This window comes from Rhinolophus sinicus, linkage group LG01 (assembly GCF_036562045.2).
Source record: "Rhinolophus sinicus isolate RSC01 linkage group LG01, ASM3656204v1, whole genome shotgun sequence".
In the NCBI taxonomy this organism is placed as follows: Eukaryota; Metazoa; Chordata; class Mammalia; order Chiroptera; family Rhinolophidae; genus Rhinolophus; species Rhinolophus sinicus.
Window position 1 is genome coordinate 28,320,102 of NC_133751.1, and position 23,865 is coordinate 28,343,966.

General features: G+C 39.0%; 2 protein-coding genes across 2 annotated transcripts in view; one reads left to right on the forward strand and one right to left on the reverse strand.

Moving 5' to 3' along the window:
- GFM1 (G elongation factor mitochondrial 1) overlaps window positions 1-11,902 on the forward strand; it is a 39,378-nt gene extending 27,476 nt beyond the window's left edge. Inside the window, exons 14-18 of the mRNA XM_019731953.2 lie at window positions 2,536-2,698; window positions 4,294-4,438; window positions 10,218-10,378; window positions 11,289-11,342; window positions 11,552-11,902. Coding sequence (XP_019587512.2) covers window positions 2,536-2,698; window positions 4,294-4,438; window positions 10,218-10,378; window positions 11,289-11,342; window positions 11,552-11,683 — 655 coding nt within the window. The 3' untranslated portion in view covers window positions 11,684-11,902. The remainder of the gene's footprint in view (window positions 1-2,535; window positions 2,699-4,293; window positions 4,439-10,217; window positions 10,379-11,288; window positions 11,343-11,551) is intronic.
- A 6,391-nt stretch (window positions 11,903-18,293) lies between these two features.
- Window positions 18,294-23,865, reverse strand: part of RARRES1 (retinoic acid receptor responder 1) — a 32,551-nt gene continuing 26,979 nt past the window's right edge. Inside the window, exons 5-6 of the mRNA XM_019731951.2 lie at window positions 20,432-20,494; window positions 18,294-20,349 (exon numbers count right to left, since the gene is read on the reverse strand). Coding sequence (XP_019587510.1) covers window positions 20,200-20,349; window positions 20,432-20,494 — 213 coding nt within the window. The 3' untranslated portion in view covers window positions 18,294-20,199. The remainder of the gene's footprint in view (window positions 20,350-20,431; window positions 20,495-23,865) is intronic.

Sequence of the window (23,865 nt, forward strand, 5' to 3'; positions counted from 1 at the left end):
GGGTATCACCTTCTGATGGTGCAGAAAGAGCTTTTTGCTGATAATGAAATGTTAAAGTTTCACAAATAGCTAGTTAACATCTGTTATTACCAGAGTTGTGAGAAGTACAATATGTGAGCTTCCCAGGTAAAACCACCATTTAATAGAAGCTTTATGAATACAGCTGCCACCTCTTGTAGGTCAAGGCTGGTAGCATAGATTGTGACATTACAGGCACATACCTGAAGTTCTTTTAAAACGATTATCATTTCATTAAAAATCCTAACTGCCTCTTTAGATGTTAAATAAACTGCATTAAGAGAATCTCATTCCTATATCTGAGTCCTTGAAATCTTACTAAAGCTTATTGAATGGTTAGTCAAGAGATCATTATCCTTAAATAATGTATGGGCTTCCTTGAAAGTAACAATTATTATTGGTTTCTGGGATCAGGTAAATTAAATCATAATTTTATATAACTATGAACATAAAACTCAGTAAAAACGCCTATGGCGTGCAACTTTGGTACAACCAAAAACTCAAAAATAAATCTACAAAATAGAGATAAACAATAAAACCAGCACAATTCTAATTCACATTAATTTTAATGTGAGAGACGATGTTTTGCCAAAGCTGAATTGCCTTTCACAACATGTCAGTGGTCTGACCCACAGGGACATGGGTTCTTTTACCTTCAGCATGACAGTCTTCCTTCCACCTCTTCTCCAGTTAAGTTATTGTAAAAATCTATATGTGCAGCTCCCTGTAACGGCTTTTGAAGTGAGTGCCGCATTTGCAGATTAAATCAGTTTATATTTTAGTAACCTTCTAGAGAAACATTTGATTAAGAGCATTGGTTTTGGTGCATATCCTGGCTCTGCCATGTAATAACTGTATCATGTTGGGCAGGTTACTTCCCCTCTGTGATTCTCAGGTTTCTCCTCTGTAAAATGGTGATTAAAAACAGTACCTACTTCATCAGTTTGTGGTGAAGAATAAGTAAGACAATCTATAAAAAGCGCTTGGCACAAGCCCAGCACATAAGTAGGTTTGGTTTGGTTTGGTTTGGTTTTGGAATCCACTTGATTATAAATTCAGACATGATCCCTGAAACTGCATGGGTTACTTGTTTGTGAATTGGTCCTCCAGAGCAGTGCTGTCTGGTAGGACTTCGGGCAGTGATGGAGTGTTCTGTATTTGCTACCCTGTACAGTAGCCATTCTCCACATTTGGCTGTTGACAACTGGAAATGTGACTGTGCATCTGAGGAACTGAATTTTTTATTTTATTTTAATTTAATTTAAATCTGTCAGTGGTTAGTGATCACCATATAGACAGCACAGATCTAGAGTATGTTGTATAGATGTTATATTGTCAGATTAAAAACAAAATTAAAAATACCTCAGAGAACTCATGCATACCCGAGAATATGTCCGTGGAACACAGTTTTGGAATCCCTTCAGTAATTCTGTGGTGATTTGGCAGCTGTCTGTCTTCTGTTTTCCTTCTCTCAGTTCTGGTGGCTGGTTCCCCCCCCCCCCCCCCCCCTGGAGAATTAACCTTCCAGCATTTTGTTTTTCCCAGCCCACCCTGAAGCTCTTGAGCCCTGGAAGGTCATTTATAGGCAGTTCATCAGGCACATTCACACTTAAGCTCTTTATGAAATCTGCTTCTTCCAAGCTAGTGTCTCCTACCAAAATTAATGTTAATTCTTCCAAAGCACTCACAGATCTGTATGTAGGAAAATACTCATTAATGTCCATTTACCGGCAGTTATCTGCAGACAATTTTGAGAGGAGCTTGTCTCTTCCATCTTATGGTCTTGGAAGGTTTCACTTTAAAGGAAGAAATGACTTGCAAACAGTAGATACTCATGCAATGTTTCTTCAGTGAAATAGTAGCCTCTATTTACATATGTTTAATATGTGGTTTGAAGTAAACACTGACCTGTGTCCATTTGCATGATTTACTTATGTTTAGTTATTATCATTTTGCCATTAATCATTTTTCAGGCGTAAATTACTCCACCTGAACCTCCCTTCTCTTTAATTTCGTCAGTCCAAAATATCCAAGTAGTGATATCCAAGTAGGAACTATCTGAATAAATTAACTGCAGAGCTCCTACTTTCAAGTAACTATCCTCAGTTGTAGAGATTTCAGAAGAGAACACTGTGTCCTAGGAGAGGGAAGAATTCCAAAAGAAATTGGTAAGCTCTGTGGGATGGTCTAGGTTACTAGAACAAGAATCTTATACTGACTTTTTATTAATTGTCTTTTACTTTTCTACTTGTGAGATTCAGAACTGGCAGAAATAAGGCAGTGAATTGTTTTGGTGCTGTACTCCACCCTCACCTCTAAGTAAGAACAGAAGGGAGAGGTTTTCTTTTTAAATAAATTATACAGTAAAATTGTATAGCAAGGCTATCATATTCAAAGGAAAAAGCAAAAGTGATGAAATGTGGGTTTTCACTGAAATTAGTAGGAGTTACTTCGTTTTGGTAATTACATAATGCCATATTGATTTTTTTTTTTTTTTACCTCCTAAATCACTTTCAGGTTTGAGTTTACACATAAAAAACAATCAGGTGGTGCAGGCCAGTTTGGAAAAGTGATAGGTGTACTGGAGCCTCTGGACCCAGAGAACTACACTAAGTTGGAGTTTTCGGATGAAACATTCGGGGCAAATATTCCAAAGCAATTTGTGCCTGCTGTAGAAAAGGTAAAAAAACAAACAAACTTTCTTGCATTAAAAAAAATCAAAAACAGTTTATTGGGTATCAAATCGTATTTTTATCACTTGTCTTCCAGGGTTCATTTTAGTTACAGTCCCGCTTCTTTACCTAATTGTTAGTTTTCCATCTGATTTAGAATCTTCAATTCATCTAAGTTCAGAAGTTACATATCTATGGTATGACAATGCAAGGAAACCATTTTGTTTCTTAATCATGGTTATTTCTCTTGATAAATTGATTTTTTAAAAAGTTACATGTTCCTCTTGATAAGTTGAAACTACTTCATTGATTATAATCAGCAATTGAAATTTGTAGTAGACATTAGGGATTTATGAAAGTTTTAGGAGACTGTTGTAGAATGATCAAGATTCCCCGCCCAGGGTGCTGCTGTCATCTCCGCTGCTGGTTACTGTGCTCCTTGGTAAATCACAGTGCTCGGAGCCAGTTTCTTCATCTGTAAGCTGAGAGTAAAATGCTTAAACTTGAGCCGCTCACAAAATTGAGGATCAGATAAGACTGCCATTTCTTTGGGAATTGTGAAGTGCTTTGCACATGTAAGTGGTTAGTGTTTTATTTGCTTTCCAGGTCACTGGCTTTAAGACTACTGTAAACTTTTAGCAACTGTCTATTATAGATTGAGCTTCTTAGTTTTTATTATTATTTTTTTAATCTTTTAACTTAGAAATCTTTGTTAACAGATTATAATTTTGGTTCCAGTGGTGGTAGCGTTTTTTCATGGCTAGTGTATTTCCTTCATTATCCTTTATTTCAAGACAATATTTTGTCATTCACACTTTTAAATTATCTTCTCTTCTCCAAGCTGAATGAGAGCTTAGGTACGTTTTTAGCATACAGAGTTTACAGTTTTGAAATGTCAGAAATACATTGTAGTGTATGTGCAGTCATGTGATTGTCTTGACAAGAAAAACTAACTTGAATTGTAGGAGCTCTACATGTATTTGTTAAGTGACTGAGTGAAAAAGAATTGTGAACTTATCAAATCGTACTCTTTACATATGTATAGTTTATTGTATATCAGTTATACCTCAGTGAAATTTTTTTTTTAATAATTGCATTTGGAAAAATTACCGTTTAACTTTAATTCTTACTGATATTGTATAACACTAAAGCTATAATGTAGTGGTCTGCCAATGAAGCAAAGCAGTGATAGATAAATAGTAGGAGCTCAAGATACAGCTGTGGAATGAAATGCCAGCTTTGGTGGAGGTTTTCTTTTAGATCATGCTGTCTCTATAATGGGTTATGAGAGCGAAGTAACTCCTAAAGATGGAGTTTTTGGAAAGATGGTTAGCACCCTGAACGTCACTTTCAAACCAGCTCACACCTTTAAGTAATATGCTTTTCCAAGAGATTACTCATCTAGATGCCGCAATAATAAAACTTAAATAGTAAGGCTGTTCCACTTCTTAAAGCTTTTTTTTTTTTTTTTTTTTTTTTGAGGAGTGAAATATTGCCTACATAAAAATGTTAAACTTCTGAATACTAAAATGTTTGGGGTTCTTGGTAATGCATCTGCAAGTGGAAGCCACTCACCCCAGAAGTTGTGTACATTCATTCACAGGGGTTTTTGGATGCCTGCGAGAAGGGCCCTCTGTCAGGTCACAAGCTCTCTGGGCTCCGGTTTGTCCTGCAAGATGGAGCACATCACATGGTTGATTCCAACGAAATCTCTTTCATCCGCGCAGGAGAAGGTGCTCTGAAACAAGGTATGCCGTGTGCTGGCACTCGCCACATCGCTGTGACTGTTTTCCCTTGTGGACCATCAGAGTCTGAGAAGGCAGCGCTGGGCGTCACACCAGGGAACAGGGTGGGCCCTGTGCAGATATCCCTCACAGAACCGAAGTGAGGCTGGATTACTGTGTTCTCTGTCTTGCCAAACTGAAAGCCTACCTGTTCTCCTGTTATCTGGTAATTTTTATATGTTTAAAAACATAAATAACCTGTAAGTTCTGTTTTTAATAGAAAAGAAAAATACTCAGAATCCTAAGAAATATTTTAAAGAAACATTACAGTCATGCTATTTTTCGTGATGTATTCAGATATCAGGAAATCCATAAATTTGTAAATAATTTTTTCATGTATGCCATTGTAGGCTGTTGGCATTTTGAGAATGTCCAAGTATTTTGAAAGAATTCAGTGAACCTTTTTTCTCAGTGGAGGCTTCTTGCTAAGCTGCTAAAATTGTCAGCCTTTCTCACACAGGGTGATATGCATGTTAAAACCCTTATGAAACAGTGCCCAAAGCAATTGCGAATGTATCTGATTCCTTGCTTTTAAGAGAGAAAAGCAAATGACCACGCAGCAGTTTGACATCAGGGTTATTCAATCAAAAGAACTTCAAAGCTGTGTCCTGAAGCCAAAACATTCATCCCCTGTCATCTCCTCCGTATCTATTATGTGGTAATTCATAAGTGTCTTTAGTAATGTCTATAAGTCTCTTTAGGAGAATTATATCATGATTCATAAAACATTTCAGAAATGTTTTCAACTTTTCATTTCAAAATGGACAGTAGGAAATAATAGATTGATCATGACACATGTCGTAAGCATTCTGTAAATCAGGATTTTATTGATTCTGTATGAATTTTGGACTTTATGTTGTTTTTCGTTTGTTTGCATCTGTGATTGGCTCTGAGGCGATGGTTGGAAAAGGTTGCTCATACCTTGACTAGGTTCCTAATTCTTTATTTTAATGAAACTAATGGGAGCCATTAGTCATTTTTAAGATATTTAAAGTGTACAATGTGATGATTTGGCAAATATATACATTGTGATACTTTTTAAAAATACAGTTAAAACAAATAGAAAGCACCAATAGTTCTATGCTGGTTCTTGACTAGAAATTGGTAGCTTTCCTGGAGACAGAGATTACATAAAGTAAGATAATTGGTATGGTTATCAATTAACAAAGAGCCTCATCCTTTTTTTTTTCCCTTCTTCTACCTCCCGCCCGCCCCTCTCTGCTCCCCCCCCCCAAGGGGTCGATGGTTGGCAACTGTGACCTTGGCATTAGGAGCAAGGCGCTCCAACCACCTGAGCCACCAGGCTGGCCCCACCTCATCCTTTTCTATTGTTCCTATATGAAATATAAATATATATATATATATGCCCATAATATACACATACATACATGAAAAAGTCTACTAATCTGTTAACTAAACAGTTGAATATGTATCATTTAATTCCATTTAATTTTTAATTATTTAAATGTACAGATATTATTAAGTATGACTAATTGCCTGTTGCGTGTGCAAAGGAAAAGATGAGAAGTTCGGTTTTTGGCCAGATAAACGTGCAAATAAGTAGGGTGCTAGCATGAAAAATGAACTACTTTGCTGTTCCTTCATGTAATTCTCATTTCTCCATGAATAGAAGACAAAAATATAGAGGGTACAAGGAAGTTTTTGCCAAGTAAGAAAATCAGCTTTTAAGCGTGCACCTCCATTGAATGCCATCTCCATTGAATGTTAGAGTGAAGTGTTGATAAATGAAGTTAGTAGTAGAAAATTTATACTTATGAGCTGTTACATTCTTATCAAAATTGGAAGAAAAATAGTTCAAATTGCTGTATATTTTTCATTTTAAAAAAAACTGGAACTATTTTCAGTCACAATTTAAACTTTGTCCCTGAGATTATTCAGTGAGGTAACCAAAACTGAAATGTGAAATTGAACGTTCATTCTGGGCATGTTTCACCCTGTGGATGTGACTGTTGCCATCATTTCCTAGTTGCCATCATTTCATTTCCTACGGCCAAAGTTTAGGAATAGCTCTCTGCTTGGTCTCCCCAGAAACACTGAGCTTGTGGCCACTCTGCGAGAGAAATAAAGGCCTACCAGGGTCGTAGTGAACTCATTTAACTTGACAGGGCCCCTGTTTTGATCTCCTGCCAATTACGTGATGCGCTTTGAGTTTGAATCCTGGTTCCATTGCTTCCTACTTAACTGCATGGAAATGGGCAAGTCATTAGGATATATTTTTGTTTTTTCAAGTGTTGAAAATTTTATTAAGATTCAGTTTACAAAGCTTTACACCTGTGGTGCACCAAGACATAGGAAGTTACCCTTTAGGCTTTGGTCCTTGGTTTAGAAGTTGTGGAACGTTGGTGGTTTTTTGTGAATCACTAAGAATTCATGAGCTTGATGCCGGGCTGGTAATATACCGTTTTCTTCTTTCTCAGAAAGTGGGTCTCGATAATGTTTGAGGCAGTCAGGGCAACCTGACTATTCTCATGAAGTTGCCAAGCTTCGATTCTGTTAATCCCACCGAGTTTTTCTATCAGAAGACCCAGGATTTCCTTCTTAGAAAGCTTCTCTGCTGCCTGGAAAGTGTTGACTTCGAGGATGATATTTGGAGATAGTAATTCCACAATATTAAATGAGAATGGATTTGAAAACACTTGCACATACGTATTTGAACATAGTGAATGCTAATCTCGCTTCCCTTCCTGTTACCTTTGGCCTAGCATTGTGCCTTGCCACCCAAGCCTCAGATATATATATATTATTTTTTTAGGAGGGGAGCAGGACTTTTATTGGGGAACAGTGTGTACTTCCAGGACTTTTTCCAAGTCAAGTTGTTGTCCTTTCAATCTTAGTTGTGGAGGGCACAGCTCAGCTCCAGGTCCAGTTGCCGTTGTTAGTTGCAGGGGGCACAGCCCACCATCCCTTGTGGGAGTCGAGGAGTCGAACCGCCAACTTTGTGGTTGAGAGCCCGCGCTCCAACCAACTGAGCCATCTGGCACTGACCCATGTGGGAATTGAACCGGCAGCCTTCGAAGTTAGGAGCACGGAGCTCCAACCACCTGAGCCACTGGACCGGCCACAAGCCTCAGCTTTTTGTCTCAGAGTGGCCATGCTAACAACATGGATTATTTATGTGCTGTGTATTATGCTGAGTACGTGGATTATTATATCCTCACAGTGACCTTATAGTTGAGAAAATTGGGACTCAGAGTGGCCCAATGGCCGAAGGTTCCATGCTATTTAGTGGTGGGGCTGAGAGCTAACCCAGACCAGAGTCCTAGCCCTTGACACCTCCTCACAGAGCCTCTTCAGCACCCTGCCTGGTGTTACTACGTTATTCCTTGTGGGCTGAAATAGAAACACTACCACCTCTACCCACCGCTTAGGCTTAAAAGATCCTATGATGATAATGGTATTTGTACTTCTTGCTTTAAAAACCTATACACTGGGCCAGCCCGGTGGCTCAGGTGGTTAGAGCTCCATGCTCCTAACTCCGAAGGCTGCTGGTTCAATTTCCACATGGGCCAGTGGGCTCTCAACCACAAGGTTGCCGGTTCAATTCCTCAAGTCCCGCAAGGGATGGTGGGCTCCGCCCCCTCCAACTAAGATTGAACATGGCACCTTGAACTGTGCTGCCTCACGGATGGCTCAGTTGGTTGGAGCGCGTCCTCTCAACCACAAGGTTGCCGGTTCGACTCCCGCAAGGGATGGTGGGCTGTGCCCCTGCAACTAGCAATGGCAACTGGACCTGGAGCTGAGCTGCGCCCTCCACAACTAAGACTGAAAGGATAACAACTTGAAGCTGAATGGCGCCCTCCACAACTAAGACTGAAAGGACAACTTGACTCAGAAAAAGGCCTGGAAGTACACACTATTCCCCAATAAAGTCCTGTTAAAAAAATAAATAAATAAAATAAAATAAATAAATAAATAAAAAACTATACACCACATAAATCTGCTTGAGGAAAAATTGTTTTCAGGGCTTGGCTGTCATCTGACTGTTGAAAAATGGCCGGGTAAATTCGCTGTGGAGTCTTGTCGCATGGATTGGGGTTAGAGGAAGGCATGAATAAAGGCAGGGTTCTTCGAAAGTGAATCAGGAGGTGGATTTAAGGAGAAGGAGGAGGTTAAAAGGAAAGGAGCAGGGTGAGGGAATATGGAATTGAGAACTAGACAGGCCATTCTCAGCAGTCAAGTGATGGGTAGTGTATACTTGGCCCCTTCCTTTACAATATGACCCTTTCACAGTGTTGCTTTTATATTACTGTCCTTGAAAACACTAGATAACATGTAACTAAATCCTAATGTGTCTGCTCTGCTCACTTCTGTCTTTCTGGGTGTCTTCTTCTGCATTAAATGCATTGATTTAGAGCCAAGGAGGCTTTGCTGTTGTGGTAACCCAAGAAGTAACACAAAATAGAACTGTTAATATTTCTACAGTCCAGAATTGTTAGTCTACAGCTTTAGATGTCTGTGTAGGGTTCTGCAGGGCTTAGCCAATGAAGCTTAGGAGTCTGCAAAGTTCAGTTTTTCCTCTTTTCAGAACAGATTTACTCATTGGGACTAATTAGTCAAAGGTAGGTCTGAGCTAAGATATGATTTGAGTTAGAAAATACTTCAAAGAAATGCAAGAATATTAAATTGCTGTTATAATTATTGCACTTAATAGTATCTTACAAAAAAGAGCTTTAATGAGCATACAAGAATAATTGCTAATTAGTTTATTATAAACAAATTGATGCTTGGGAAATTATGGTTATTTTAAAACAAATATTTTTCTTCATCATCTTTTCTGTGTTTTCCTTAATGTCTTTATGTAAAGATAATTCTTCCAGTCTGAGGCTGAAGTATTATACCGTACTTTCATAACATCCAAGTTTAATAGGAATGTTTGAAGTTTTATTATACTTGTTTAATCTCCCCACATTGTTACATTTAAAACTCAGCATTTGTCACAGTAAGAAGTGTTCTGGTTATGTATCAAGTGGGATGAAAAAATAAACATGGGCATACACATTGGGTTTTAGTGTTTAAATGGCCCTTCGCATCTAGTCCAGTGTCTTTATTTTTTAGGCGAAGAAACTTGAGACCTGGACAGATTGTGCTTTTCCAAAAGGTACATAACTTAATAGAGGCAGAGCAGAGCTAGAAACTTTGTCTTTCTAATTTTCAGATATTAAAATTGTTCACCCTAGGAAAGAAAGACAGACCTCAGCATGACTTGATTATTGTCTCCACATAGATGAAGGGTACCCTCCTCTTCACTCCTGCTGGTGATACAGGTTGTTTTCATATAGTTAAAAACAACTGTCTGCCAGGGACCAACAAGCAAGAATTGGTGTACCTTGGTCAAAGACCTACCAGTTAGTGTCATTACTCTTGAACATTTTCAGAAAGAGAGAATAAGTAACTCTCAACTACTGGTACATGATTTAGATGGTAAATGACTTCATTGAATGTAGTTTTAAGACTCCTTTTATATTATCCTCTGCAGCTTAATGATTTTTAAGGATAAAAATGTGGTAATGGAAATACTAAAGCTAAGTTTTGTCTTAGTGGAATTTCCATTTAGAAGAGTGACTGTTACTGCTACCAGAAAAATGAATCCCAATTTTAACCTCATCATTTGAGTGTGTACGCTTGGGAGAACACACTGTGTCTCACTTTTGTATACCTGGATAGAAAAGAATTACAGTTTGTTTAAAGATTAATAAATTAACTTTTTTTTTTTTAAATCCAGCGTTGGCAAATGCGACGTTATGTATTCTTGAACCTGTCATGTCTGTGGAAGTTATAGCCCCAAATGAATTTCAGGGACCAGTAATTGCAGGAATTAACCGGCGCCATGGGGTAATCACAGGACAAGATGGAATCGAGGGCTATTTTACACTGTATGCAGACGTAAGTACTATTGGTCACTTGACAATCTTGCATTATTAACCACAAGAGGAAATTAGAGTTAGCTTTTGTTTTTGGAGATTGTAGAGCAAATTGACACGTTTCCCTGGCTATTTGAGTATTGGATTACATACCGAGGGTGCCAAAAATATGTATACACATGACTTGTATTCATCTTTTGTTATCAGTACATATTGATATTACAATTTTAATGCAGTTTTTTTTCCTTTCTTAAAATGTGTATACATTTTTTTGGCACCCTCTGTATAAGTGGCAATTTCTATAATTTGCTATTAGAGCAACTGTTAAGTGCAAAGGCAAAAATAAGATTCATTTCATGTAGGCTTTTGTGAATGTTATTTTCTTAGATATGTAGTTATCTTTTCTTTGTCATTATAGCTTTATTTGCATAGCTCCTTTATTATGTTATCTCTAATTTTGGGGGATAATATTTTATTCCTTTTCCTGTACCTTGCTTGAATTACAACTCATGAGAGAAAGTGTTTATCACATTCTGTAAGGCTTCCTAGAAGACACTGCCATCAGCATTATCATCGCGGCATCCACAGGAAAGTTGTATTAACATTTTCACAGCAGAAACACTTGGAAATGCTTGAGCTTTGGCCAGAGAGTGGAGTGGGGATGAGGAGGGAAGCGTGTCAGTGATGTCTACTCTGTGAAACTGAAAGATTTAGTTTCTCTCTAGTTATGACTGTCAAATAAACTTATTTTTAAATAGGGTTGCTACTTCCAGTGAAACAAAAATGTTTCTCTTTGGCTTTTAATTCTTTTAAACTAAGAATTGTTAGTAGAAAACTGAGTCTGAAGCAATTAAATGGCTAAGGCTTCCCTGTATTTTCCTCAAATATTTTTCAGTAAACAATGTTAAAATATCTACTGTGTTTATTTCCAGGTCCCTCTAAATGATATGTTTGGTTATTCCACTGAACTTAGGTCATGCACAGAGGTAAGCAAGTGTTGCAATTTTACTTTAGTGCTCTGTAAAAGACTACCCTACAAAATTATCAAATTTGTGAACTCTTGTTTTTGCATGACTTTACTTGATAGTTATATATATATATATATATATATATATATATATGTTTGTATATATTTGTATTTATATTTTTAAAAATCTGGGTGTTTTTGTTTTTGTTTTTGTTTTTTAACTCCCAGGGCAAGGGAGAATACACAATGGAGTACTGCAGATATCAGCCATGTTCACCATCCACACAAGAGGACCTCGTTAATAAGTATTTGGAAGCTACAGGTCAACTTGCTGCAAAAAAAGGAAAAGCCAAGAACTAACTTTAGTCACTTTAAGTTGACTAACTTTAACTGAATCTGCAAGGTTTAGATACTTTAATGGATTCTAGTGGAATGAATTCAGACAGAAACAAATTTCAGAAGCCCTTTCTGTTAAATTCAGGAGCTTCTATTATATCAAAGTTAATTCTGTGTATATCTCAACTATATTGACTGATTTTATAGTTCATTAAAGCTCAAATAAAATATTACTGAAATATATTTAATATTTATTTTAATGGAGGAAGAGACTTCTATCAATTGTACTTCTAAGTTTAGAATGTGTGTAAACTTCCTTTTCAAATTTTTTGTCATAAGTATTTTATTAGGTTGGTGCAGAAGTAATTGCGGTTTTTGCATTTTTTTTACCCTTTTAAACTGCAATTACTTTTGCACCAACCTAATAACATAGAAGAGCTGAAAAACAATACAAAGAACAGCCATAGACCTTCTATCTAGACTCAACAATTAACAATTTTGTTAACAGTTCATTAATCAGATAATAATTTGTTTTGTCATATTTGCTTTATTTGTTTCTGTCATCCATCTATGTATGTGTCAAACTTTTATATTTTTAATTTTTAAAATACTGTTTTGCTAAACACTTGAAAGTGACTTGCAAATTTCATGACACTTCTTAGAGTGTCATCTTTTTTAAGATTTTTATTAAAATATAGCCAACATACAATATTACATTAGTTTCAGGGGTACACCATAGTTATTCAATATTTATATACCTAAAGAAGTGATCACCGTGGTAAGTCCAGCAACCATTTAACACCATACTATGCTATCACAATATTATTGACTATATTCCCTATGCTGTACATTACATCCCCATGACATTTCAGGTGTACAACATAGTGGTTAGACATTTATGTAATTTAAGATGTGATCCCCCTGACTAGTCTAGTACCCACGTGGTACTATTCATAGTTATTACCGTATCATTGACTATATTCCCCTATGCTTTACTTTGCACTCCCATAACTCCTTTGTAACTACCAATTTGTACTTCTTAATCCCTTCCCCTTTTTTCACCCACACCTTGAACCCCCCCCATCCATCTGGCAACCATCAAAATGTTCTTGGTATCTATGAGTTTGTTTCTGTTTTGATTGTTAATTTTGCTCTTAGATTCCACATATAAGCAAAAATCACATTGCGTCCATCTTTCTCTGTCTGACACTCCACTCAGCACAACACCCCCAGGTCTGTGCATGCCACCTCAGATGGCAGGAACCCTTTTCTTTTCATGTCTAAGGAATACTCCACTGTATATATGTACCACCTCTTTATCCATTCTTCCGTTGACAGAAACCCAAGCTGCCTCCACATCTTGGCCATTGAAAAAAATGCTGCAATGAACATATGGATGCACATGTGCCCTCAAAGTAGCATTTTGGGTTTTCTTCAGATACATACCCTGAAGTGGGAATACTGGGTCCTTCATTGTCTCCTGTTAGAGTCTGTTTTAAAGTCTATTTTATCTGGTATAAGTATTGTTACTCCTGATTTTTTTTGTATTGTGTTTTTTTTTCATTTCCATTTTCATGAAATATTTCTCCATCCGTTTACTTTCTGTCTGTGTGTCTTTCAATCTGAAGTGATTCTCTTGTGGGCAGCATATGTAAGGGTTTTGTTTTCTTATCCATTCAAACACCCTGTGTCTTTTGATTGGAGCATGAAAGTAATTGTTGACAAATACATAGATATTGCCATTTTATTATTCATAATTTGTGGGGTTTTTTTCCATCTGAAAGAAGTCCCTCTAAAATTCCTTGTAATACTGGTTTGGTAGTGATGACCTGTTTTAGCTTTTTTTCGTCTGGGAAGCTCTTTATCTGACCTTTGATTTCAAATGATAGCCTTGCTTGGTAGAGTAGTCTTGGCTGTAGGTACTTGCTTTTCATCATGTTGAATATTTTGTGCCAATCCCTTTTGGCCTGCAAAGTTTCTGTTGAGAAATCAACTGACAGTCTTAAGGAAGCTCCGTTATAAGTTACTAGGTGCCTTTCTCTTGCTGCTTTTAGGATTCTCTCTTTGTCTTTAACCTTTGCCATTTTAATTGTAATGTGTCTTGGCGTGGGCCTGTTTGGGTTCTCTTGTACACTTCCTGGACTCTCCCAAACAGAGTCTCCTGTTTGGGACTCTGTGCACTTCCTGGACTTGTATGTCTATTTCTTTTGCCAGGTTAGGAAAGTTTTCAGCCATTATTTCTTCAAGTAGATTCTCAATCCCTTGCTTTCTCTCTTCTCCTTCTGGTACTCCCTATGATGAGAATGGTGTTACTCTTGGTGTTGTCTCAGAGGTCTGTTAAGCTATGCTTATTTTGGGGGATTCTTTTATCTTTTTGCTGTCCCGATTGGGTGCTTTCTGCTTCTTTGTCTTCCAAATAGCTGATTCAGTCCTCTGCTTCATGCATGTAGTCTGCTGGTGATTCCTTATAGTGCATTCTTCTTTTGAGTTATTGTTCTTCACTTCCAGCTTGTTCTTTTTTATGGTTTCTACATCCTTATTTATGCTTACTGTCTCTTTGTTGCAGTTGTTACTAAGTTCCTTGAACATCCTTATAACCATTGTTTTGAACTCTGTCTCTGGTAGGTTGCTTGCCTCCATTTCGTTTGGTTCTTTTTCTGGATTTTTCTCCTGTCCTTTCATTTGGGACACATTTCTTTGTTTCCTCATTTTTGGCTGCCTCTCTGTGTTTGCTTCTATGTATTAGGTAGATCTGCTCTGTCTCCCAGTCTTGGCCAGGTGGCCTAACGTAGTAGGTGCCCAGGGCCCCATGGAAGGGTCTCCTTGATAACCTGCTCCGGGTGCTCCAGGAGTGTTCTTTGCGTGGATTGTGTGTGTCCTCCTGTTATAGTTGAGCCTTGATTGCTATTGGCACATCAGTGAGTGGGACTGACCCTCAGGCTGACTGGCTGTGGGGTTTGGCCATGTCCGCAGCTTATGGGCTGCTGTGCAGGGGCCTTACCCCACTGAGTGGGATTCACAGCAGTGGGCTCTGGTGCCTGTTGTAGGTGCCGCTTGTGAGGCTAATTGGGCAGTGCTCTGCTGTGGTCTGAAGCCAACCTCCAAGTATGTTGGTTCTGGGGCCTCCTGGCAGGGCCTCCAGTGCAGGCCCAGGTTACCCAATGCTTATGACTGTTCAGGGAATTCCTGGTAGGAGCTACAAAACAATCTGCAGTTGTTCACTGCCAGTGCTAAACCTGGAGGCACGTGGGAGAGGCCACACTGCAAACCAAGGACGTTTGCCACCAGTGCCAGGCCTGGGGTAGCTCCACAAAAAGCCAGGACACTCTGAGGCCTGCTGCCACGTGCCAGATCCCTTAAGGTTCAGCCACTGATAGAGCCTGATGCGGTATGCAGGTTGGGTGAAGCAGGGTCTCAGAGTCACTAGAGTGGGAAGAGTTGTGGTCACCAGGTTAATGTAAATTCTGGTTTGGTGCCAGTGCTGAGCCTGGAGCTACTCAGCAATAGTCTCAGAGCACACGGAGGCCAGTTCCTGCTCACCAGGGTCCTGCCAGTCTTCTCCAGTAGTTTGCCAAGAAACAGTGCAATGCAGGTGGGGCTGGCTGATCAAGGAGAAAGTGTCTCCGGCTGGGGGAGTTGGGTGGCGTGGGGTCCCATTACTCAGTAGGGTGGAGCAACAGAGCTCACCAGGCCAGTCAGATTCAGATTTGGCCGTAAGCGTAGGGGGTGGGATCAACACAAAGATGACGCCTGCCTGCCAGCTGCACGGCGGAAGACCGCTCACAGGAAAAATGTCAACTGCCCTCCAGTAGTTGCCTCGAAGCCACACAGCTGTGGGCTCCCCCTCCCACCCCCCGCCGTGTGTCTCTGATGCCTCTCTACCGGAGTCCAAGGTGAGTGCTTGTGAGCGAGTGAGTCTGAGTGCAGGCCATTTAAGAGGACATCTGGGTTTCCCACAGCCTCTGTCCCACCCGGAGGGTTGGAATCCCCACTGTTTTTAATAGCCAGATGTGGGGGCTGCTCTTCCCAGCACCAGCATTCTGGGCTGGGGAGCCTGGTATGGGGGCCTGGGTCCCTCGCTCCTGGCGAGGGGAACCTCAGCACCCGAGATACCTGTCCTGATTCTCAACCGCCACACAGAGGTTTGGGTCCTGTTCCATGTCTCCACCCCTCCTACCAGTCTCGACATGGCTTCTTTATATTTTTAGTTAATAGGACTTCTGTTCAGGTAGACTTCAGATTGTTCTATAATTTAGTTGTAATATTAATGTGTTCACGGAAGGACTCAGGCACAGTGTTGATCTACTCCGCCATCTTGGATCTCTCTGGAGTCACCTTTTAATAGGCAGGACTTTTTTATTGCATACAATCTTAATAGAGAACATGTTTCAGGTTCTTCATTGCAATCAGCTCTATATAACAGCTAGAAATTTCAAATGCCAGCTAAATTTCTAGCTGTTTTATATAGAGTTGATTGCTTCAGTTTGCTTCCGCAAATTTGTAGCTGCCTGTTTTCAGGAGTTTAAATGTTACTTTCTTGTGGACCTGTGAGTTGAGAAATAGATCCTTGCATATGCTATTCTTGTCTATGTTCATCTATGTTTCTGCAGCTCTAAATAATACAACATAATTTTTAGAGTTCCTGCCTAGTCAGTTTCCTGCACCTACTAGATGCTGGTTGAATTTGAGTCTGTTGGAATTTATCATGTATTGTATTCATTGAGATTATGAAAGAACAAATGTTAAGCTTTTGTTTTTAGAACGAGCTGGACTCCTCGGCAGTTCTACCATATTGTTCAGAATTGCTTCATTCAAAAATCCAATGTGATAGATACCCTAATTATTTTCTTTAGTAAATAATAGAAACAAAATAACTATTTTAAATTCCTTTGCTTTTCTTGATTCATAGATTGGCTTTATAACTTAAGGTTTCAAGAAAAAAAAAGATTTTTTAGAAATATTGAGTACATTTTCAAGGCATTTGCTAAGTGCTTTAAATGCACTATTTAGTTTAGTTTTCCCAACCCTATGAAAGTAGGTAATGTCCATTCTGTAACAGAGGAAGCAAAAGCACAGAGAAGGTGAATAACTTGACCAAGACCACATAATTTATTAGGTTTTCAATTGATAATTTAGTTACGATTATTCATCATCCCAAGTGCATTTTCCCCATAAATATGTCTGGTGCCATAATAGCATCAAGCCTGAAAAATATTGCGTTGGCATTTCATCAGTATCTCATGCTATTTGCAGTGATTTAGAATATTGTTCCTAAAAAAAAAAAAAAAAAAAAAGAATATTGTTCCTGATGAGGAAATAGAATTTAGAATTTAGTATAGTTCTGGCTATTACCAGCAGTCAGAAATATTAGAAGTAAGATAAATTTTGATGCTTTAACTTGTTAAAATTGTGGTTATAAGGATATAGTGTCAGAAAACTGCCTAGATAGCTAACCCAACACCAACATTTTATAGGCAACGACACAGGCGCAGTTGGTGGGAGTAACTAGAGTAGGATAACATCGGGACAGACCCGGGATCAGCCCCACACCTCTTGCTAAGTCATTAGTTTGCTTATAGGTGGTAGAGAGCATGTACCGCCAAAGTCTGTAATGAGAAAGAAATTAATGGGATTATTCATAAATGAGGATTTTTTTATACTCTATTATGAGAGATAATTGTTCGCTAATTTAAAGAAAGACAGTATGACTTGTGTTGGAAAATGGTAGCAGCCCTAGGCAGTGTTGCCCTGATTAACAGCCGTGGCCACACTGTTAAATTAATCACCTGGGGAGCTTTAAAAAGAAACACTGAGGCCAACCCCTAGATATTCTGATTCTCTGGGTCAAGATCAAAAGTTTTCCACGTGATTATAATGTACAGGTTCAAGACTACTGCAGTACTGCCTGCACCTTCAACACGTGAAATGGATGCTGGTTGAATTCACCTGGTTTATTCAGGTGTGTGCTATTATTAATATTCTTTTGTGTGGAGTTTGGGCTAATGGTTCTTAGTTTGATAACTACCTTTGAAGAAATAGTCAATTTCCCCCCCTTTTTTTGCACCTCCCCCAGTTCAAGCCCTCGTTTCTTAGTCTAGTTGTGTAGGACAGCTCCCCAGCCGTTCATGGCCGCACACAGCGGCCCACAACAGCCAACAACCTCCGGCTGCTCACAGTAGCCCAGCTCCAGGGAGAGCTGTTGTTCACAATCTTAGCTGTGAGGGCGCAGCTCACTGGCCCATGTGGGAATCGAACCAGCGACTTCTGCGTTAGGAGCACGGCGCCCCAACCACCTGAGCCACTGGATTGGCCCCCATACAGTCAATTTTTTGTTACCATTTTCCTCCTTGCTTACTCTCAGATTGTTTAATTGTAAAATCACTAAAATGTAATAAACTCTAAAGTTTTAGGATTTTTTCTTATTTTAATTTTTTTGACATCTGGATGAGCCTTAAAATTGATGGCAATACAACTAGGCAGCCACCAGGTAGTAGTAAATTGTGACATGTAGGAGTACATTCCTTTGCAGAAGACAGCTATTTGCATTGCTAAGTAACTATAAATGATTGAATTAGAGCTTTAATTGCTGCTTAAAGTGACTTCAAATAAATAACACTGGAGTGCATTATCGAAATAGTTAATTGTATTCAAGGCAATTTATTGTGAGCTTTCATTCATTTATCCATTCAAATAAGTACCAGGCAGCATGTTAGGTAATTGTAGCACTTTGAAAGCTAGGAAAAATCACAGAACAGGTTCCGAGAAAAATTTATGTAATAAACTCGTATGTTATGAAGGACTATCATTCAAGGACAAATACAGAAACTTCCAAATGACTTTCAGAAGAATTTAACTTCTAACAGCTCATAATTCAGGCAGGAAAAATGAAACTATGTGTAGAATCAAAAGGAATGTAGACAAAATCCGGATACTATTTTGTATGTCTTAAAATTCTGGAAGTTCTAAAGAGAACAGGAGTGATGCTGTATATAACTTCTTGGCTCAGAGTGATTCAGAAGATATAGACTCTTAATGAAAAGAGGGAATTTAGAGTTTCTCATTTTATGTCAAGGAACGTGAAGTAATTTTCTCTCTGCTGTTAGCTAGCAAAATCAGTAGTAGTAAAATCAAATCAGCAATTTTAGAGTTTGTGCTAGAAAAGATGTTCTAATGGTGATATTGAGAAATTTGTAGTTGGTTTAGCTTTTGTGGGTTTTGTAAATTGATAAATTAGGTAATTGTGTTTGTATGTTGTCTGTATGTGTAGAATTCCCCCTTCATAATCTCTTATACTGAAATAAATCTGTTAGAAGATTACCTTAGAGTCCTCTATTTTGAGTCTAATCTCACTAATAAAAATGCTTTTATGAGGCTAAGACTCATAAAAGCTGCAACCCTTTTCTAGCACTTAATGGGGTACTAAAAGAGTGATTAAAGATCACAGGACATTGAATATGTGGTTATAATGCTCTTGGGACCTTCTTTGAAGATTATTTAGGGAACTTCAGTTAGAGAGAGTTTATCATTTGGTTTTGGCATGATTGAATGATTGTAGATTGATCTTTTAGAAAAAGTATTATCTCTGTGTTATCACATAGGTGGGAGATCTGATGTTTTCTTTAAATGATTGTTTTCAGTGCTTCAGAATCCTTATAGTTCTTTAAATCAAGTGGATGTTGTAAAGATGAATGCAAAGGGGTTGGGGTTTTACTAGAAAAATATATAAACTAGATCTACTAAAAAGTAGCAGTATCATCCATCTTATTTTTATTTTGTAAGAATCCACATCTTTAAATTTTTCTCTTTGGTGTCAACTTTCCCAATTTTCTAATAGTGCAGACTTAAAAGTAATATTTTGGTGTATTTTAAGGCTGATGCTTCCTAACCAATTATTGGTGAAGGAACCTGGCTAAAGGTTTTTAGACATGGATATAAGTGTTCCATTAAACGATACTAATTTTCAGAGCAAGTGATGGCCATAATTCCTGGATCAATTCTTCCTGCCTTGGGCACTGGGTGCAAGTTGTCCTTATAAATGAAAATTGTTAACACTTGTTATACTTACTTTCAGTTGTATCACTGTTACATTTAATACATGTTTGAAGACACTCAGTTTTATCTGTGAGACACTCTATATTTTTATTTGTGAAATATGAATTAAGCAATATTCAGAATTCATTTAATTCCAGGTTAGCACAAATTTTGCCTACATAGATAAATCTCTACAAGCACATTTAAACATTTTATTTAGAAATATAAACATTTATTTAAAAGTACCTATCAGTTAAAAAAGAATACTTGCTTGAAATCATAAAAAATAGTAAAATTCCTTTTAAACAGATAATATTTTTCCCACAATTTGCATTCATTGAAATATATTATCTTTTAAAAATCTTGACATCTTTTAATTTTTGAGTATCATAGGCTTTCCCGAATTATTAAAATGCCTTATACCTTAGCTATTTTACTAGAATACTGATTTAGGCTACTTAGTACAGTCATTTTGTTTAGAATTTGGGATAAGCAGACTTTTTTTCTGTTCAGAAATTACTAAGCTCTGTTGGTGCCACAGCTGAGCCTTCTTCAATTCCAGAGGCTTCTTCTGGTGTCTGCAACCCATGACAGTGGTACTTCACTTTAAGTGGTTTGCCAGGGTACCAGACCAAGTGAATACGACAGGGAATGATTTCCTAGGAAATAAAGAGTTCAAAAACATTATGATACGCAAAAACTTCTGGTGAAAACAATTCTATATATAATTTTGTGTTTTACCTGTGTTGGGAATTCATGGAGTAGAACAGTATAATCAAAATCAATTGCATTGTCATTTGTTTTCTAGAGAAAGAAAAAAAGAGTGAGTAATAAACAGGGTAGGTTTATATTAGCTCAGAATTTGGAAGGCTTATCTTATATAAATGTTTGTGTTGAATCGATGCCTTGAATCTCCTGCTGCCTCTTTGATTTTAGCCTCATTTCCCTTTGGTAGTATCCTGCGTCAAGATATGGGAGTCACTTATTGTTGTTTTATCACTGAGGTATATGAAAATCTCCTTAATGTCTATCACTTTTTCTCTCTAATGTGTGTGGGTTGTTTTTTGTTTTCCTCTTTCTTCTGCCTACCCGCCCCCCCCACTCCGGTTCAAGCCCGTTGTTTCTCAGTCTAGTTGTGTGGGGCGCAGCTCCCTGGCCCATGCTGGTATTATGAGCCTTGCGCTCCCCCTGGCTGAGGCAGTCTGTGCTCACAGAAGCTCACAGCGGCTCTCGCCGGCCGGCAGATCCCGGCCACTCATGGCAGCACACAGTAAGTAGCCCATGGCAGCCCACGCCAACCTCTGGCTGCTTATGGCGGCCCAGCTCCAGGGAGAGCTGTTGTTCACAATCTTAGATGTAGAGGGCGCAGCTCACTGTGCCATGTGGGAATCGAACCAGCGACCTCGGTGATAGGAGCACAGCTCCAACCACCTGAGCCATGTGGCTAGCCCATGTTTGTGGTTTTTGATGGAGGCTAAGGTCAGTGGGGACAGGGAGAATCTTTTGACAGGCTTAGGAATTCAATACTGTATATGCACCTCAAGCTGATATGGTAGCCCTGGTATGCCAGGCAGTGACAAGGGGCAGGGCAACCAGGACTTCTAGAATGCCACCGTGGGCCAGGTTCTGTGCTAGGTACTTTATACATGTCTTCATGTAATGCTCCTGACTGCCTCGCAAGAGTGTGTATCATGAGCCTGGTTCTATAGGGGAGGTAACAAGTATACAGCAACTAAGTGACAAGTGGGGATTCAAACCTGGATCTACTGACTCCTCCGCCCACATTCTTCCTTCCTTCCCACGCTGCCTCTAACACCAGTGCCTGGATATGTATAGGGAGGCCAGCAGTCTTCCTCACCTCTCATTCACTTGATTCCTCTAAACTAGTATCTAAACCAATTTTCTATTTTGTTTTCGACACTTCCTGGGTTGTTTCTTTTATTTGGCGGGGGGCGGGGGTGGCATGGTGGGCAAGGGTGCTTATCCCTTTCTAGTAAAAATGGAAGAGAAGAAATTAAAAAAATAAACTCAACTTAGATTATAATTTTACTCTACCAGGTTTTTATTGAGACTATTAAAGAATATAAAAAAGCAAAGACAAGCAAAAGAACTTAAGTTTTGTCTCCCATTTGCTTCCATTGATGGCGATTTTTACCAACCATGAGATTTCCAGCAGGTGGGGAGAGTGCTGGAGGGAGAAGATATAAGAGAGGACCTGGGTAGATCAGAAATTGACTGCTTTTCTATGGTGTCTTTGCATCATTGGGTAGGTTTCCCTCCTGTCTGGCAGTGTACATGTGAAATGTTCAAAGCAAATATCTGCGGCACAAGCTGCCTGCAAAGTCAGAGAATTCATGAGAGAAAATTCAGTGTCTCTTTCATAAACGAACAATTTCCAGAGGCCCCAATGATCAACCGGGCATTGCTGGCTTTGGGGGTGTTTTTAGCCTTGCTCCACCCTCATTTGGTGACTATCTTGACCTTGGAAGGAAATGGTTCTCAGCAGGCTGCTGAGTTGTGTGATTTTTATCTCAGACTTCCGTGTTATCTGCACTGTTTCTCAAGGCCTGACTTAACCATGTATTGTTGTAATTTAAAAACTAGTTTTACTTATAAACTGACAGTACTTTTTCAGGTCAATGCCTTCTTACTGTTGTCGAAAGTAGCATTTCTGAAGGAGATCATGGCAGTCTCCAGATTTGGGGCAAAAAAGGAGGCAAGGCTTGAAACAAATGATGGGATTCCAACTCCATTTGACAAACTATTCTGCTAAATACACAGAGTGTTACCCATTTTTTAATACAAAAATTTGGATTATTATAAAACCCTGTTCCATTTAATGAAGACCTTCTTCAGTAAAGTGATTGAAGCAGACTCTCCCATTTCTGTTTTTATGGATTCTTCCTCCTCCAGGAGAAAGCACCCTTAAACCCAATGAAAAAGCAGAGCTTATTAAAGAACTGCAGAGGGGACATTGCACATCCCAGCCTGCCAAGGTATTCCAGGCAGACCTCACCAAGTTGAGGTCTGCCAAGAAATCATTATTTTGAATATTATTCAGAAATAATCTCCTTGGCTTCTATTCAAATCACCACAAAGGCCAAATCCTTACAGTCCAAATTGATGACAATTCCCTGTTACATTTTCTGGTAACTCAGCACTGTACTCTTCGGAGAGACAGACTGGAAGTGTTTTGTTTGTCCCCTTTTACTTACTTGTTACCCCTCCCCTACTTCCCTTCCCCAAAAAAGAGAGAGTGATCCTTAGCAGACCTGTGTGGTTTTAGTAGAGAGTAAGCTTAGGTTACTGACACATACTATGAAAATAGATTTCGCTGAAAAACAGACAGATGAGATGGTTTCTGTCATGCACCTTGGCCAGTGGGGCCTCTAGTTAGGTAGGACTTGTGCTGATGGATAATGTGCCGCTGCAGGTCAGACAGCTGGGGTGCTGACAGGAGCTGCCATCAACTGATAAGAGCTGGAACAACACTCAGTCTTACTTTTCTCAATTCATATGAAAGGCTGAGGGTGTAGGGAAAGCCCTTAACCATTTATTTTTCTCGAGCCAGCAAGTCTCCCCTGCCCTTGGCATGATCCTTAATGGTTTGGGAATGACATCTGTTCTTTGGCTCTAAAGCCGTAATTGTGCCGGTAAGATAGGTCTTATTTTATGTTTGTATTCAGTGCTTTCTTACGTAGCCCACTCTTCTCTCAAGCTTTGTTCTTTTGGGGCTGTGAGTTTATACGCCTGCACTTTCTTACATAGTCGCGTTAAAAGGCGAATTTACCCCTGAGTGTAAAGATAGTAACGCACACCCAGAGCCTCTGCAAAAACTCTAAGCCCTGTACTTTCCTGAGCTACCTTGTGTCACAATGCACCTCCAGTCGCTCCTGCTTCTGAGCCGGGCAGTCTGGCGTTGTCAGCCCTGCCGTCCTGCTTCTAGTGTCCCAGGACGCTACCTGGATTTTAGTGACCTTTTAAAGTTGCTTCTTTTGCTGAAAGATTATGGGAATCTTCAGTGGCCACCCAATAGCCGAATTTGAAAATCTATGTGGATATGTGCATGCTTTTCTTTAAGAGAACTCTAAGCTGAAATGCATATCAACCTTGAAACCAAGTTTCGCAGTTGCTGCCGTGATTTAGATTTAGGTTAGTTTCAAGGACTTCCATAA